The sequence below is a fragment of the Sceloporus undulatus genome, unplaced genomic scaffold (genome assembly GCF_019175285.1).
Source record: "Sceloporus undulatus isolate JIND9_A2432 ecotype Alabama unplaced genomic scaffold, SceUnd_v1.1 scaffold_19, whole genome shotgun sequence".
Lineage (NCBI taxonomy): Eukaryota > Metazoa > Chordata > Lepidosauria > Squamata > Phrynosomatidae > Sceloporus > Sceloporus undulatus.
In genome coordinates, this window is record NW_024802941.1 from 2,405,411 (window position 1) to 2,420,742 (window position 15,332).

Consider the following 15,332-nt stretch of genomic DNA (forward strand, 5'->3'; position numbering starts at 1 on the left):
GTGCATTATGGAGGGACAACTGTACTTTAATACAGAGGTAGGCTAAGGCGGTAGAAAGAGAGGAAGACTGCATGCTAGATGGTTAGACTCAGTCAGAGAGGCCAAGGGCCTGATCCTGCAGGACAAGAGCAGAGTGGTTGAAGACAGGGGGTCTTGGAGACATCTCATCCACAGGGTCTCTATGAGTAAGGGCAATTAACAACAACAACAAAGGCAGGCATCGGACTTCCAGAACTTTTTTCATTTTTTGCCAAGATCCATTTATACTGACAGTTGCTGCAAAGGGCACTTGCTTAGAATTAAATAATCCTTTACTCAGTAATTTTTGAGAGCTGGAAGTTAATAGAATGTAGTCTTTCTAGGCAACCCCCCTGTCTCCATTATCTCAAACTCTTCTCAGCTGTCTCATGGTGGGAGGAAGGAATCATTTTGTTACTGATATTTTTAAACAATGGTGAGTCAGAAATCTGTGCCAATCTACTACAAATTACCCAGAGATCTGCTGGAAGAGACATAGCTCATTTCTTGCCCACCCTTGCCCTAATATATGAATCCACAACTCGACAGTCAAAACTGATTTCCTTCAGACTTTTAAAGATGCTTAAGATATCCATGGGATAAGTTATTGGAATAAAGCAACAGGTTTACAGACAGCTTTTTCAAATCTGCAACAGCAACAACACAAAGCAGTGGTGCATTTTGCAGGAGATTGCATAATTAAGCAAATTGCGCAGAACAGGGAACCAATATCAAGCTGCTTAGCAATTGAGTCCTGTAGGCTATGATGAGCAGTAATTATATAGCATGGAGACTAAATGGCTACATGCCTTTACTTTGAATGGGGAATATGATGAGCACTACTTAGACCAGATGGATGTGCAATAGATAGCTGCTCTCTGTGTTTTCCAATTAGGATCCATGCACAATTATGTCAAGTCTCTCTGACTTTAAAGCCAGATGAAGGAGCAAAATGAACATGAGGAGAAAAAAACCAGTTACTAACAGGACAATCCTTGGACTTGTGGACACTGCTTGTCTACTTCTGTGGATGTGTTTTGTCCATGCCATCTCAGTGTGAGGAAGAGAGAAATAATTACAGAAAGAATGATAGTTTTACACATTCCTAAAAATAATAAAAGGATAGATCAGGATTGGGTAGAGAGCCCAGCTTTGCATGACAATAGATGGTTTGGTATAAGTGATTTTGTTACCTTGTCCTCAAAATAAAATAAAGGGCCCAAACAGACAGACCAAGTGCTTTGGGTCACTTTGGAGGTATGCTATTTAAATGATGCGTGTGTCCTAAGAGGCTGGAAGCCGCGCCAAAGCTGCACTCTAGTCCTTAAGGACTCTTCACAAAGGTTTAAAACAAGCAGTTTTGGACAATCAGTAGAAACTGAATTTTATCATAATTTCAGATACAAATAAACAGGACACTTTTAATTTGAATAAATAACAGTTTAATTACACTGGAGAAATAAAATATGGTATGGTAGTAATACATTACAGAAGTACTATTCCGCTATAGGTAGTTTAATGGCAGAAGCTACTTTTAATGACAGTCTTACCAGTACTTGTGTACAAAGTAATATACAAGTTGCAAAGAGAAACATATTGCAGCAGTTGCAAGGATGTTAGTTACCAGCTCAAACAAACATCTAACAATACACTATACTTCAAAGAGAAAGTAATAATGTTAGATTTACAGACATTTAAAGAGATAGGTTTTCCACTTGGAAACAATGAAAATAAAAAGCTATGGAAATCCAACTTTGCTATTTTGTATTATCATAAGGAAAGACTTTTCTTTCTCTGTCATTGCATTCTCAGACCTAGAATCCTTTTTTCTGATGTTACAGCAACTTAACTGATTTTCTATTCTACAATTATAGACTTTGATTTTTGTTAGCCACAGCTTGTATAGGCCATTGCTTGTATAGCTGACATATTAAATGTTTTTTAAATTTTTATTTACATACATTCACCACAGGAAAGGTTTTTATTATACAAGAGGCATTTTGATCAGTGCAAGAAAAAAAAAACGCATAGTGATTGCACAGCATTGAGGAGGTAACATACAAATATACATTAACATGGTTGAGAATCTAACTTGCACATAATACTGTACAGATGGTCTCTGGAACAGATATACACATCACTTCAAGTTAATAAATACACAGAATTGTTAGCCACAGAGCTACTCATTTCATGAGAGTGGGTGGCTGACTATGAAGTGTATGGAGAAGCTGCTAGGCTATTACCAAGGGAACATGGACAATTGGAAAATAGCTTTATCTAAAGGAAGGTTTCTTGTTATAATCTAGATTTCTGAAATGAAGAAAATACACTTCTGTGTACTGTATATGGATGTGAGATTTGCCTTCGTGGGTCAGACTAATGCTTGAGACTAGACCTCAGTCTCCAACCGTGACCAGCTAGATGACATACTCACACGAAAAAGTCACAACAGGGCATCAGGGGAACAGGAGTTCCCTATACTTTGTCCCCAGTGCCTGATCAACCAAGGTGTACTATTTCAGGTATGCAGATAATTCACTGCAGAGTGGTTTGGTATAAGTGTAAGGGGGGGAGAGAATGAGGGCACTGAGATCTGGTGAGGTATCCAGAAAGCAGTCAGTAATCTCACCCTACACACACATAATTATGCCCTTGGGCATCTGTTGAGGGCAGCCAAGATAAAGGGATTTTCATGGCACCATGCAGGTGAGTGGCCAGCAGTGTCCTGTGCAGCTATGCACCACTGTTGATTACTTTGTATTGGGCACTGCCAGCCATGTGCTAGCAGAGCACTTGCATAGTAGCCAATGAAACATGCTCTGCTCCTACCAAATCCCTGATCACACAGTTATGGGTGCCACTCCCTCTTCTTTGTCATTCTGTGATGTGTGGAGTGTGTGTGTTGTGGCAACCACTAAAATCTTGTCCACCACACTGGCTGTTGCTGCATTTGGGTATCCTAGCTCATCATGCCATTAAATGCAACCTCTATGCTCACAGATATTATATGGCCCTAAGTCTAACTAGGACAACACACATACTAATGCAATGATTCCTACATACACCAAGCACCCTACATTGGAATAGAGAATCCTGTTTGCATAGGAGCTCTGGGTATGCCCTGGAGGACACTGGTGTGGGGCAAACATCAGGCAAAGCTTCATTTTGGTCCTTAGCCCAGGAAGAAGCAGACACCAAGAAAATTATATTTTAAAGAAATAAAACGTGGACTACAACATGCTTCAAGAGCCCAGTTAACAGTGGTGTATAGCTTTTCAGAAAATTAAAAATAAATAAATAGGTGTGCCCCACCAGTCCAGAAATGAATATGGAAGTGTCTAAGTACACTTTTAGGCCCTATATTATATATTTAAAATATTGGTTGGAACTTGGAAGGAGGATAGCCTTGCACTAATTGCATTGATTGGGAGGGAGCAGAGTGGAGTTTGTACTGAATATACCTTCCTAAGCATTTTTACAGTCTTGAGAACAAGTACTCTAAAGCATGGCTTAAGTAAAGCTAAAAGTAGAGTATCTAACAGCAGTTATATTTAGCATTCACTTTGTAGGGACTTCATAGCTAGCTGAGTTGAGAAATGGTGTTAGGACAATATCCGCAGTAATAAGAGCTTTTTAAAAATTAAAAAAACTCCAAAAAACTCACATATGTAAATGAAATATACTGATGACATTATAATATTTCACAAGATGATGTTTCTTATTAGATCAATAAGCACCATATTTAGTGCCAAGACAGCCCCATTGTCCCATAGTTTATTTTAATTACATAAAAGTTAGATCTCGGATACATAAACAGAAACCCATACAAGTAAGCACTGAAGTCACAAGAAGACATTTTTAAAAATGGCTCTGGAAATACCGTTTCATTGTCCTTTGGGTTTTCTTTACTGTAAAATGGTTTCTGATTGAATGTATTTAATTGTTAAAGGAAGTGTTTCAAAATACAAAACCCACTGTGAGCATAGCAGCAATGTGCAGAGGAATAACAAAAGATTTTTTTGGGGGGGGTTACCTTCTTCAGTGTTTGCACATAAGAAACTCAATGCAAGTGACTTATATAAAGGACTTATCTTCCTCAAGTAAATGAGAAAGGTAGGGCTGGTCAGGGATGGGCAAGGTAAGATAGGTCTCCCATTCCATGCAACAACCCAGTCTGCCATGTCTTTATATGTGAATGCTGAAGGGGACAGTGGATGTGTGACTCTGTTGTGTAAGGGTGTAGCTCTGGTGGGAACAAAATGGGAGCACTGTCACCAAATAAGGATTCTGGCACCACAATGAAATTTCCCCCCAAATTTCTAGAATTGCAGAGAGACATGAAACATCATTCACACCTAGAACACTTTGCATTCCCTTGGTAACTGTGCCTGCCCCTTTGCTTTGGGTGCCTTGAATGTACTGAAGTTTTTAAGTTACTGCAATGCTAGAAATTTGGAGACTGAAGGAACCTTCAGTTTCAGGGCAGACTCCTTATTGGGGTGAATGTTCATACTCTGTATCCCCTCATAGCTACCCCATTGCTTATAGATAGCTTTTTGAACAGCTGTTGCACCCAGGGTAGTCTTGGATTAAGGCCAAACTGCTCAGCCTCTGGAGATAACTAGTTAAAAAAAAAGAGGGGGGCAACTCTTACTAAAAAGAACAGTGAAGATAAAACAAACTAGTTCAACTGTAAATTAGAGGCATGTTCAATAGACATGTAGAAGAAGGTTGCCCACAAGTATGTGCTTATTTACTTCAGTGGAGAGCAGCTCCATCTATAATACAGCTGTCCTCATAGTTAAAGTAATGGTATATTCCTCTTGGAATTTTGCACAAATACTGGGGCACAGACAAACTAGAAATAATCCCCTTCCTCTGAACTGCCATGCCACATTCTCAAGCACAAGCAATAAACTAGTAATCTTCGGAAATTACTACACTACATTCTTATAGTGTCGCTTCCCACCTTTACTGCTCCAGCTGCCTCCTGTGGCAATCTGGGATTTGCAGTTGAGAGAGGAGCATTTACAATTCTTGGATAGCTCTTAGGCCTCACTGAACTACAAACTCCAGGATGCAACAGGAGGCAGCCAGAGCAGTAAAAGTGGAATAGTAGTACTGTTAAGAGCATAGGGCAGTAATCTCCTTTGACATACAAGTCTGACAATATGCTTACAAACAAACAGAAATGATTGACCATCTCATCTCTCTCTAGTTACTCCTGTTTCACAGGGCAGCTTAATTAGCAGTTTAGGCAATGTTCCCACCAGAACAAAGTTGTTAGATTCCTTAGGTGGCTTGGCTAGCTTGCATGGCTGAACTAAACAACTATTCTTACACTGGGTATGGGAACTGCAAGGCTTTCCAGATTTAGGCTGCTGGAATTAAAAATCCCCCAGCTTAAGCCAGTGTAATTAAGAGTGAGGAATGCTAGGAGTTACAATCCAAAACACCTGGAGGGCCACATTATTTCCACTCCTGATTTGCACCCAATACAGTGGATGGAAATTATTTCTGATTTATATAGATCACACATGAATGACTCTAAATGGAGATGGCAGAGTCACTTCCCATGTTACGTTTAATGAAGATTTCATTTATTGAAATTAGCATGGGTAGTGACAAGGACCCAGTGTTTTACCCAGGACTAACAGCTCTCTGCCTTGCTGGAGCTCCTGTTTCCATAGAACTGACGGCATGAATCAGTCAAATAAACACGTAACAAAATTAAAACTCATCTCCTGGCCTGTGCTTTTGTCTCCCCAACAGACTAAAGATTACCCAGAATCACTGGCCCAGGGCCATTCAGTGGCTAGCATCCTACTAGTAATTTATGAACATGCAAGTCCCTTTTTGGATGAGGGGCAGAAAGCTATTCTCTTGTGCCCTTCCCCTCCATAAAAATTATCTCATGCTTGTCAACTGTCAAGCCCAGGAGGGCTGCTACTCCTGACCAGAAGGAAAGGAGGGTGCTTCAGACCATGAAAATCCAGCTGCCCTAAGCTCCTAGGGGAAGTAAAAGGCAGGTGCACTCTATTTGAGAGCGCACTCTCTTTTCTGTCCACCACCTGAGCTGGGACCTGCTACTTCTCCTTAGCTTGAATTGCCTCCCCTTTCCTTGCTTTTCCTGCAGTAAGTGAAAGCAGGACAGGGGCGCTCCTGGGGCTTGAGAGTTGCCAGGCACTGGGAACATGTGGAACTGCACATGCAGCAGTTTGACTATTAGCAATGTTTACAATGTTTACTATTACTTTACAATGTACTCCCAGACTTCCATCACTCACTGCTTCTAGCATCTGCCCTCACATACTGTAGCCTTTCTTATATTATTATGCCATGTGATCCTGTAGCATCTTTGAGACTGCTTGTATGAAAGAAGTTGTAGCATAAGCTTTTGTAGTCTTGGGCTGCATTTGTATTGCAGAAATAATTTGGTTTGACACCACTTTAACTCCCATGACTCAACTGTAGTTTGTAAACTACAATTCCCATGGCAATTAAAGTGGTGTCAAACCAGACTATTTCTGCAGTGCAGATTCAGCCTTTGCATCCTTCCTCAGATGCACGGAGTGAACTGATGCCCAGGAAGAACTTTTGTAGACTATATGAATAGCCATAGAAATGCAAAACTGGTGGGTATGGTTATGAGGTGACAAGTTCAGTTTAAACTATGGTCATTTCTTTCCAATCTTCCTTTGTAGTCTTTTTGTTCAGGGACCCCTGTTCTGAGGTCAGAGATGGAATGCCCCATGAAGACTGAAGTGTTATGCAACTGATTTTTGTGTATTCCCATTCCTAATATCTGATTTATGACCTGTCCTATGGTTTTCCTTATAGTCTGATTATAAAGGTCTTTCCTGGGCCCCAGTTCACATCATGCATCTGAGGGAGTGGACCAAGTCTACAAATGCTTATGCTTACAATATTTTTCACACAATTAGCCTTAAAGGTGCTACAAGATCCCTGTGCATGCTGATATTCCAGACTAACATGTCTATGTCTCTAATTTTTTTGGTCATATTATGTATATCATATTCAAACATATATGCTTTCCTTGTAAGCCAAACCCATCTGTAAATGGAAGTGTCTTCTGATAGTAACTTTTAGCTGTGAGGTACAAATGAGAGGGAGCTTCTTATCTATGGCCCGTTACAAATGGGCGTAAAGTATGCGCTGAGCACGTACTAGGGTTAGGAAGGGGTGTCCCTTACGGACGCTCCTAACCCTAGTATGCGCTTGGTGCGTAAAAAATGGTGGCACCCGTTCTACACAGGCACTGTCATCTTGACGTAGAGGACGCTTAGCGTCTGCACATCGCGCAGCACTAATGATGTCGTGAGTGTGCCATTGGCGCCTTGCGGCGTCATTAGCGCACCGCAAAAAGAAGTGCCATTTTGGGGCTTCTTTTTTGCGGTGCCAAGGAGCGTAATGATTTGGCCACTGGGCTCCTCGGCGCAGCAAATGACGGCACCGGCAGACCGCCCATTTTGGGTGGTCTGTAACGCACCAAAGCCATAAAAAAGAAGCTCTGCACTTGTCAAATCCCTGGGGGCCACAGGACTACTCTTCCATTTTTCAGCCTCAAAAGGCTCACTTCTAGAGAGACAGTGGCCTGTTACAGACTGCCAAAATAAAGCTGCTTCGGGTCTCTTTGGAGGTATGCTGTTTAAATGATGCATGCATCCAAAGAATCTGGAAGCTGCACCAAAGCTGCACTCCAGTGCTTAGGAATGGAGTGTGGCTTTGGTGCGACCTCCGGACTCTTAGGACCCATGCATCATTTAAATAGCATGCCTCCAAAGAGACCCGAAGCAGCTTTATTTTGGCAGTCTGTAACAGGCCTAAGTGCACAAGCTCTCCTAGTCAGCTTCCTCAGAGTCTAACAACATATGACCTTAAATGTGTCACCTGCACTGATGTCAGGATTTTAAAAATATTTTGGTACTAGCAGGGAGGCAAGACACTAGATCAGTGGTTCCCAACCTGTGGGTCAGGACCCCTTTAGGGGTCGAATGAGGGGGTCACCTAAGACCATTGGAAAACGCCTATTCAATTACAGTTATAAAGTAGCAATGAAAATAATTTCATGGGTTTGGGTCACCACAACATGAAGAACTGTATTAAAGGGTCACGGCATTAGGAAGGTTGGGAACCACTGCACTAGATCTTGGAAGCTAAGCAGGGTTAGGCCTTGTTAGTACTTGGAAGGGAGACCACAAAAGAACATCAGGTGCTGTAGGTTATATTCAAAGGAAGGCAATGACAATCTATCTCTGTGCATTCCTTGTCAAGAAAACGCCATGAAATTCCTAAAGTCAACATAGGTCAACAGGTGTTGTGAAAGAATGTATACATATATACATGGAGGGAGCCTGATATATATCAGATTATACTGCAAGGAATGGGAGATTCAACTTTCTCCCTCCTTTTCTGTTCCTTCCCCTTCTCCCCACAAAACCAGGGAGTATACCGCTGCACACCGTGAACAGTGATAGATATAATGGACAAAATCCAATGGTACACAGGTGGAAATCACATGGCCCTCTAAATAGTTTTGAGCTGCAACTCTCAGCATTTCTCATCAGGCTATGATTGTTGGGAGTTGTGCTCTAGCAAGACCCGATTCCTATATCTGCAACCACTAGCCTCCAGCCACAGGAAACCCATTCATGCAATGGGGTTATATAAGTGCTGTCATAACCATTATTGCATTTAGCTCACTGACTCTCTTTACTCAGGAACCTTGGGTACCTGTGGGGGTTCCCATTCCATCTACAGTTATACTGTTTAGTTTACATTCTGTTGGACAATCAAAGTTAGCTTGGCTATTACTGGTTTGTAATTGTTTCCAATTCTATGTAGCTACTATCCACTGATCCATTCCAGAACTGCTCATGTACAGTGGTACTGTACATGAAGACTGGCGTTCACATGGCTGCTACACAGACAATTGATAGCCCTGGTTGCAGTGATTCTGCCCCCCCCCCCCAAAATTACCCAAGCATTGATTCTGGTGCTGCACATTGCTTCCAAGGGTCAACCCAGCAACAAGAACTGCATAAATGAACCCAGGAAGCAGGGATCCAGAACGAACTTCTCATGCTGCACCTTTTTGTGCATGTAGTACCTCACTGATAAAAAGAGGTCACCGAGTGGAAGTTTTTCTTCGATCAGGGTGACCCGGTTTTCACAATGAAAGGCCTGCCTCCTTATAATATAAAAACAGATTAACATTTATATGTTTCTTTAAATGGGATAGTATTTCAGTTTTCATCTCCTGCATTCTTAATTTGTCAGAGATTGTGTACATTTGGAATGTTTCTCCTGCATGTTGTTTATTTCTGGTTTAATACTAACACTTGTGGATGCCTGTTTTAAGTTTCTGGTACTTGTTCACAGTGGCATTCTTCTTCCAATCATTTTGTAAAGCCTGGGATCTAAAGACACAGAAAACTAGTTAATCATTAAGTGACACAGTACTTTTGCCTTCTTAACAAGTCTGTCTGCTATAAATAATAATGTGTATTTTTATTGTTTATAAGATGTAGACTTGAGTTGACTGACTCAACAGACTCAAGTCACTTCAGTGACTTGACTTGGACTTGGCAATAAATAATGCTCTGACTTGACTCAACTTGCGACTTGTATATTTTTAGTGACTGTCTTGCTGGCATCATTCATTTTGAGCAGCAGACAAGACCTGTCCCCAGAGCATGGAGTGTGTTTCTTGGAGGGGAACAGCAAATGTGTTAGGCAATGAGCTTGAGGTGGAAGGATCTTTCTCAAGTTTTTGAAGCTCCTCTGATGTACTGTGGGTATGGGCTGCCAACAGACCTCAACCGCATCTCAAGCCCGCTGCTTAAGGTGCTTGCTGTTCCCCTCTGAGAAACACACTCCACCTCAATTTTCTGTTAATATTTGGCTTCCAGACTTGAGACTTGATTTAAAAGTACTGTACAAGGACTTGAAACTCAACTTGACACTTGAAGGTAGAGGCTTGAGAGTTGACTTGAGACTTGGGAGTAAAAGACTTCAATACATCACTGTAAGACAGTGTTTTTTGTATGGGTTTATAAATGTTGCGTACTGTATTTTCATTACTGATTGGTTGGAAGATCTCACTTTTAGAAACAGAACTTATGTGCAAAGAATGCAACAAGAGATAGATTGAAAATGTTTTGTCACAATTTTCTTATCTTAATATTGTTGTAACCCACACTTATTTAGTATATATACACACAACACATACAAATACACAGATATCACTTAATTATATATACACACGTTAAAAAGTCTAATACTAATACTTTATCCTCTTGTTTCCGAAGACTGATATTTGGCATCCCACATTTCAAATGTATTGAAACTTGAGACTCAGGAATGCAACACATTTCAAGTATACATCACAGTGATAACTTCATGTGTTTAATAGGACACATGTTGTCTTCAGAATTCCAGTGTTGTTCGAAAAACAGTTTCCAGTTACCAGTGCCCCAATGCCTTCCCTTTGGGGCTTTGCTGATATTCATACCATTTCCAACAACAACAACAAAAACCCCAGCTAGCTGACCTTTCCTCATCTGAACCAATTTATTTTTTTCTCTTGCAAAGTTAGTGTAAGTACTCCTGTTGCTGTTATTCCCATATTTACATGAATTTAAAAACTTAATAGGGATTTCAAATGTGAGCAGAAGAAATACAAAGCCTTTCCTTTGAAGTTCACTAAAAACCACTAAGAATGTAAAAATTTCAAAATACCTCATAGGACTTCTTCAAAATACAGGAAGTTCTTTCATGGTGCGAGGAGGGTTTTACATCATCACATACTTTACATTACTTCCACACAAGTCTACCTAATCACTTTGATTAGACAATATTATTAATGGACAGTAAAACATCATACATCTCACAAGACATGGTACAAAACTTCTACAATCCAGTACTGCCGCTTTTGGGGTGGGGTAGGGTATGAAAACCTACTTACAAACAATTAATGTATTTCACACCAGAAATAAAACTACAATTACACATTATTGTTTCTGATTTGAATTTGCAGTAATTTTCAGTATGTTTATAGATTTTTCCCCCTTCCTTGATCAATGGGATACTTTTATATATGATAACAGAATTTAGCCATTACTATTCAATTAATGTTTGATCAATGGAAAACCCATTTTTGAAAATATAGGTTGAATCCTTTTAAGAAAAAAAACCTGGAAGAAGAGCTACTACCCAAGACTAAACCTCCAACAACTGAACACCACCATTGTTTGAAAGAACAGGGCAAAAAAGATACATATGAAAAAACGCACACTTCTGTAGTAATGGATTTCTCTTACTTTCTCTCGTTTTGTGCTCTCGTGATGCCGAGAGGTTTTTGTTTTACAGTGCCTCTGCAGTTGTGTCTGAGGAAACAGACATGGTCACTTTGGCAATCTTAACTGTGTTTTTAATACACCTTTCAGCAGCCTTGTGGACATTACCTGGATTGTTAGCATGTCTGTGCTGGCAGTCAGACTCCAAGCTGTTGTCAAGTGGCTGTGCTGTCCCTGCACATGGTGGAAACATGCTCCTGAAAGCATGTCTCAGGTCCTGGCTCCTGAGAGCATAGATAATGGGATTCACTGTGGAATTCAGTAGACACAGCATACTGCAGAAGGCAAAGATAGTCTTGACAAGCTTGTTCATCTTCCCAAAGACATCGTAGAGCATGATTGCAAGCAGAGGACCCCAGCAGATAATCAAAACCACAAGAATGAGGACTAAGGTTTTGGCTAACCTGATGTCCATACGTGTTTGGTCAGGCCTGGGAACCTGTTGCACTTTACCATCTTCTGAAGTATGAATGATCATGCTCTTTTGAGTGCCACGCTGAAGCATCCTAACAGCATGGCTATGAGCTTTCCAGAGTATGTACATATAAGCATAAACAATAAAAAGCAAGAGTACAGTGGTGACACCAATCCAGAACAACAGATAGTTCTCGTCAATTAGTGGAAATATGTCAGAACAAACAGAATTGAGCTTTTTGCAGTTCCAACCAAGCAGAGGGAGGACAGCTATGACAATAGCAATGGTCCACATTACACAGAATGCTACAACTGCCTTTGATCGGGTAACGATCCTTTTGTAAGATAATGGCCTATGTATAGATATGTACCTGTCTATTGCAGTGAGGAAAAGGCTGCCAACAGAGGCTGTGAATGAGGCTGTAACTCCACCTAATTTGAATAAGAAAACATTGGGACTGTCTTTTCGATGGAAAACATGGAAGTCAACAAAACTGTAGACAAAGATTACACTGCCAAGGAGGTCAGCTACTGCCAGGCTGCTGATGAAATGATAGGAAGGCCTACAGCGAAGGCTTCGGGACTGCAAGATGACAACCAAGACCAGAAGATTTTCCAGAACAGTGAAGGTGCCTAGGGTAAGGGAGAGTACTGCAATGGCCAGCTGCTGGCTAGGGTTCAGAATCATAAAGCACTCCATATCCATGAAGTTATCTCCACACTGTATATTCTCCTCATTCTCCTTGAATGTGGACAAGGTCTTGTTGTAAAAATCTGTAAGATTTATCTGATCTGCTGGGTGCACGCCCAAAACAGCATCTTCTCCTGCAGTCATTTTTGGTCGGAAATCACCTCGAAAAGAAGACAGAGGGAACTTCTGTGGGTAGTATCCTAACTTGGATGCCATGTCGCTTTTCAAATCTTCGTACTGTATATCGTTAGAACCCATGTAAAGAAGATCTGTTGTAATTGTTCTGAAGGTCGTATCTGCGAGGCCATCTAAGACTGACTTCATAACCCCAGATGTCAGTTATGTAGCCTTGTGGGGAAAGTAAGTGAAGCAATCCTGGTAGAGAGGGGAGAAGACCAAACTTAATTAAATATATGCAAAGTTGGAGAAGATATTTACCCATCTAGTTAGACTGTTTATTTATAGTACAATAATGCTCAATAATACCTTTGTCTTTCTACTTAGTGTTGAATCAGACTCCCATATTTACAACATTCATTCACCTGCAGAATGGCTAGAACATAATGCATGGCTATGGAATGAAAAGGCTGGGAAAGTAAGAGAAAAGTGTAGGAAAATATATTAATGGTAATTAATTTCCCCTAACTAGTTGTGCTGGATGCATTCTGTAAAAAATCCTCCTCTGATTCTATCTCATCTCATTCATTTTAAAATTTCATCAGACCAATGACTCCCTCAGTAGATTAAAACAACTGCAGGTCTTCAATTACAAATTTCACCATATTAAAAAATATAGAGCACCTGATGATGGCTGATCTGAAGGGGTACAGTTACACTGATTGTCCATCTCTATCATGTTGTATAGTGAGCTCTTTTTACGAGCTTAAAAATTTATACATAATTCAGTTAGAAGACCTTGTAAAAGATCATTTCATTGTATAACTCATGGGCTTTGTTGCTAATAATGAGCATGTGCCTCTGGATTCCACCCTAACATTATCACTTATATCTGAGATTATATTTTTTAAAATGCTGATATGTGAAGTGTGTGATTCATGTGTTTTCACTGAAATCTAAGCAACAAGGTTCCATTCTCTGACCAACTTGAGTCAATATGTTCTTTTTGTTAAGAGAATCAATGATGTGGTCATAATATATATTTTTATTATTATACAAATTTACAAGCTCACTAAAGGCAAATCAGAATCCTTATACAAAATATAACAGTTCTGATTCATTAAGTCCTTTCAACATTATTGTATTAGGTATTCCAAATACCCAATCTCTTACTCTTATCCCTACATTCTTTCTTATCTTCCCCCAAACTACTTGCTTTGTTACTGCCATCTTTTCTTGCAAAATTCTGTTATTGGTAACTATTCTTTCTTAATTTTCCCCCCCTATATCTTTTTGGTTCAGCCAAGAAGTTAATCTGTCCATCTCTTTCATGTCATATAATTTCATAAACTAGTCATCTATTGTTGGTAATTCCTGTTTGTCCATACTTGGGGTATCAATACTCTAGCTACCAATGTGGACATTATTAATTGTGAAATATTAGCCCCACTTAAAACTTTCCCTGATAATATTTTTGGTTCACTTAATTTCTGAAGTGATCTTTAAATGTACAAATTTTTTGAAAGTTATGTAACAACTATCTTCATTTTTATTTAACCTCCAAAAACATAAGTTAAGTAAGTACAGGCTGAGTCTCTCTTATCTGGATTTCTGAAATACAGCAAGCCCTTTGTTTCTGCTGGGGTTTGGTTCCTGCCCCCCCCCCCCCCCCCCCCCCCCGTGGATACTAAAATCCATGGATGCTCAAGTCCCATTAAATACAATGGATAGTAAAATGGAAAAATCAAGGTTTGCTTATTGGGATTTATGTATTTTTAAAAATATTTTAAAGCCATGGATGCTTGAATTCATGGATAAAATATCCATGGGTATGGAGCACTGATTGTACTCCAGAACCTAAAACTCTCTTCATGGGTCATTCATATAGGGGCATCTTTGTTTTCCGATGGTTCAATGTACACCAACTCTGTTTCATGCACAAAATTAACTATGTGTATAAGGGCTGCATGAAACAAATAAATTTTGTGTTTAGATTTGTATCCCAATTCCAACATACTTCATTACATATGTAAATTCATCTACAGGTATTCCAAAAATTAAATAATAATAATAATAATAATAATAATAATAATAATAATAATAATAATAAAGAAATCTGAAATCCAAAACACTTCTAGTCCCAAGCATTTCAGATAAGGGATACTCAACCTGTATGTTGCAGTTTCTCAACATCTGTACTCAATTACATTAAAAAATCCACTTGTGAGTGAGAAACTTGACATCATGCACAGTTGTACATTAAATCATCCCAGGTTTATATTCTGAACTTGAAACTTGGGTAAGCAACATTGGCAGGTCCCAGAGCTACAAAAAACTACTCCTTAGAAAACACTGCACCATCACTGAGTTGCAGCAGTATAGCAGCAAATTAGGCCACAATATAGTGCATTTCCAATATAAATCAAGGTACAGAACATATATGCAATTGGCCCTCCATATCTTCAAGGGTTCTGTTACAGACTTCCCCTCGCCGCACGGATACCAAATATTGCGGGACCTCAAGTCCCATTATTCTCTATGGATATGCAATGTGCACATGACAGCATTAGGATGGCCGTGTGCATCAGCACATTGAAGACAACGGGCCGGGGCCATCTGCAGATGTGCCAAACCCCGGATGCTAGGCTGTTGCTATAATGGGCCAAACGTTTAAACCACCTAGGACAGTGATTCCTAAAGTGGGTGGTACACTC

At 40.0% G+C, this 15,332-nt stretch overlaps 1 protein-coding gene across 2 annotated transcripts in view; it reads right to left on the minus strand.

The window, feature by feature from the left end:
• Nucleotides 1-9,749: 9,749 nt before the first annotated feature.
• The window catches only part of LOC121917479 (cannabinoid receptor 1), a 40,940-nt gene continuing 35,357 nt past the window's right edge, over nt 9,750-15,332 (minus strand). For both annotated transcript variants that reach the window (XM_042443494.1, XM_042443493.1), the window contains one exon: nt 9,750-12,876. In XM_042443494.1, coding sequence (XP_042299428.1) covers nt 11,404-12,825 — 1,422 coding nt within the window. In that variant the 5' untranslated portion in view covers nt 12,826-12,876 and the 3' untranslated portion in view covers nt 9,750-11,403. The remainder of the gene's footprint in view (nt 12,877-15,332) is intronic.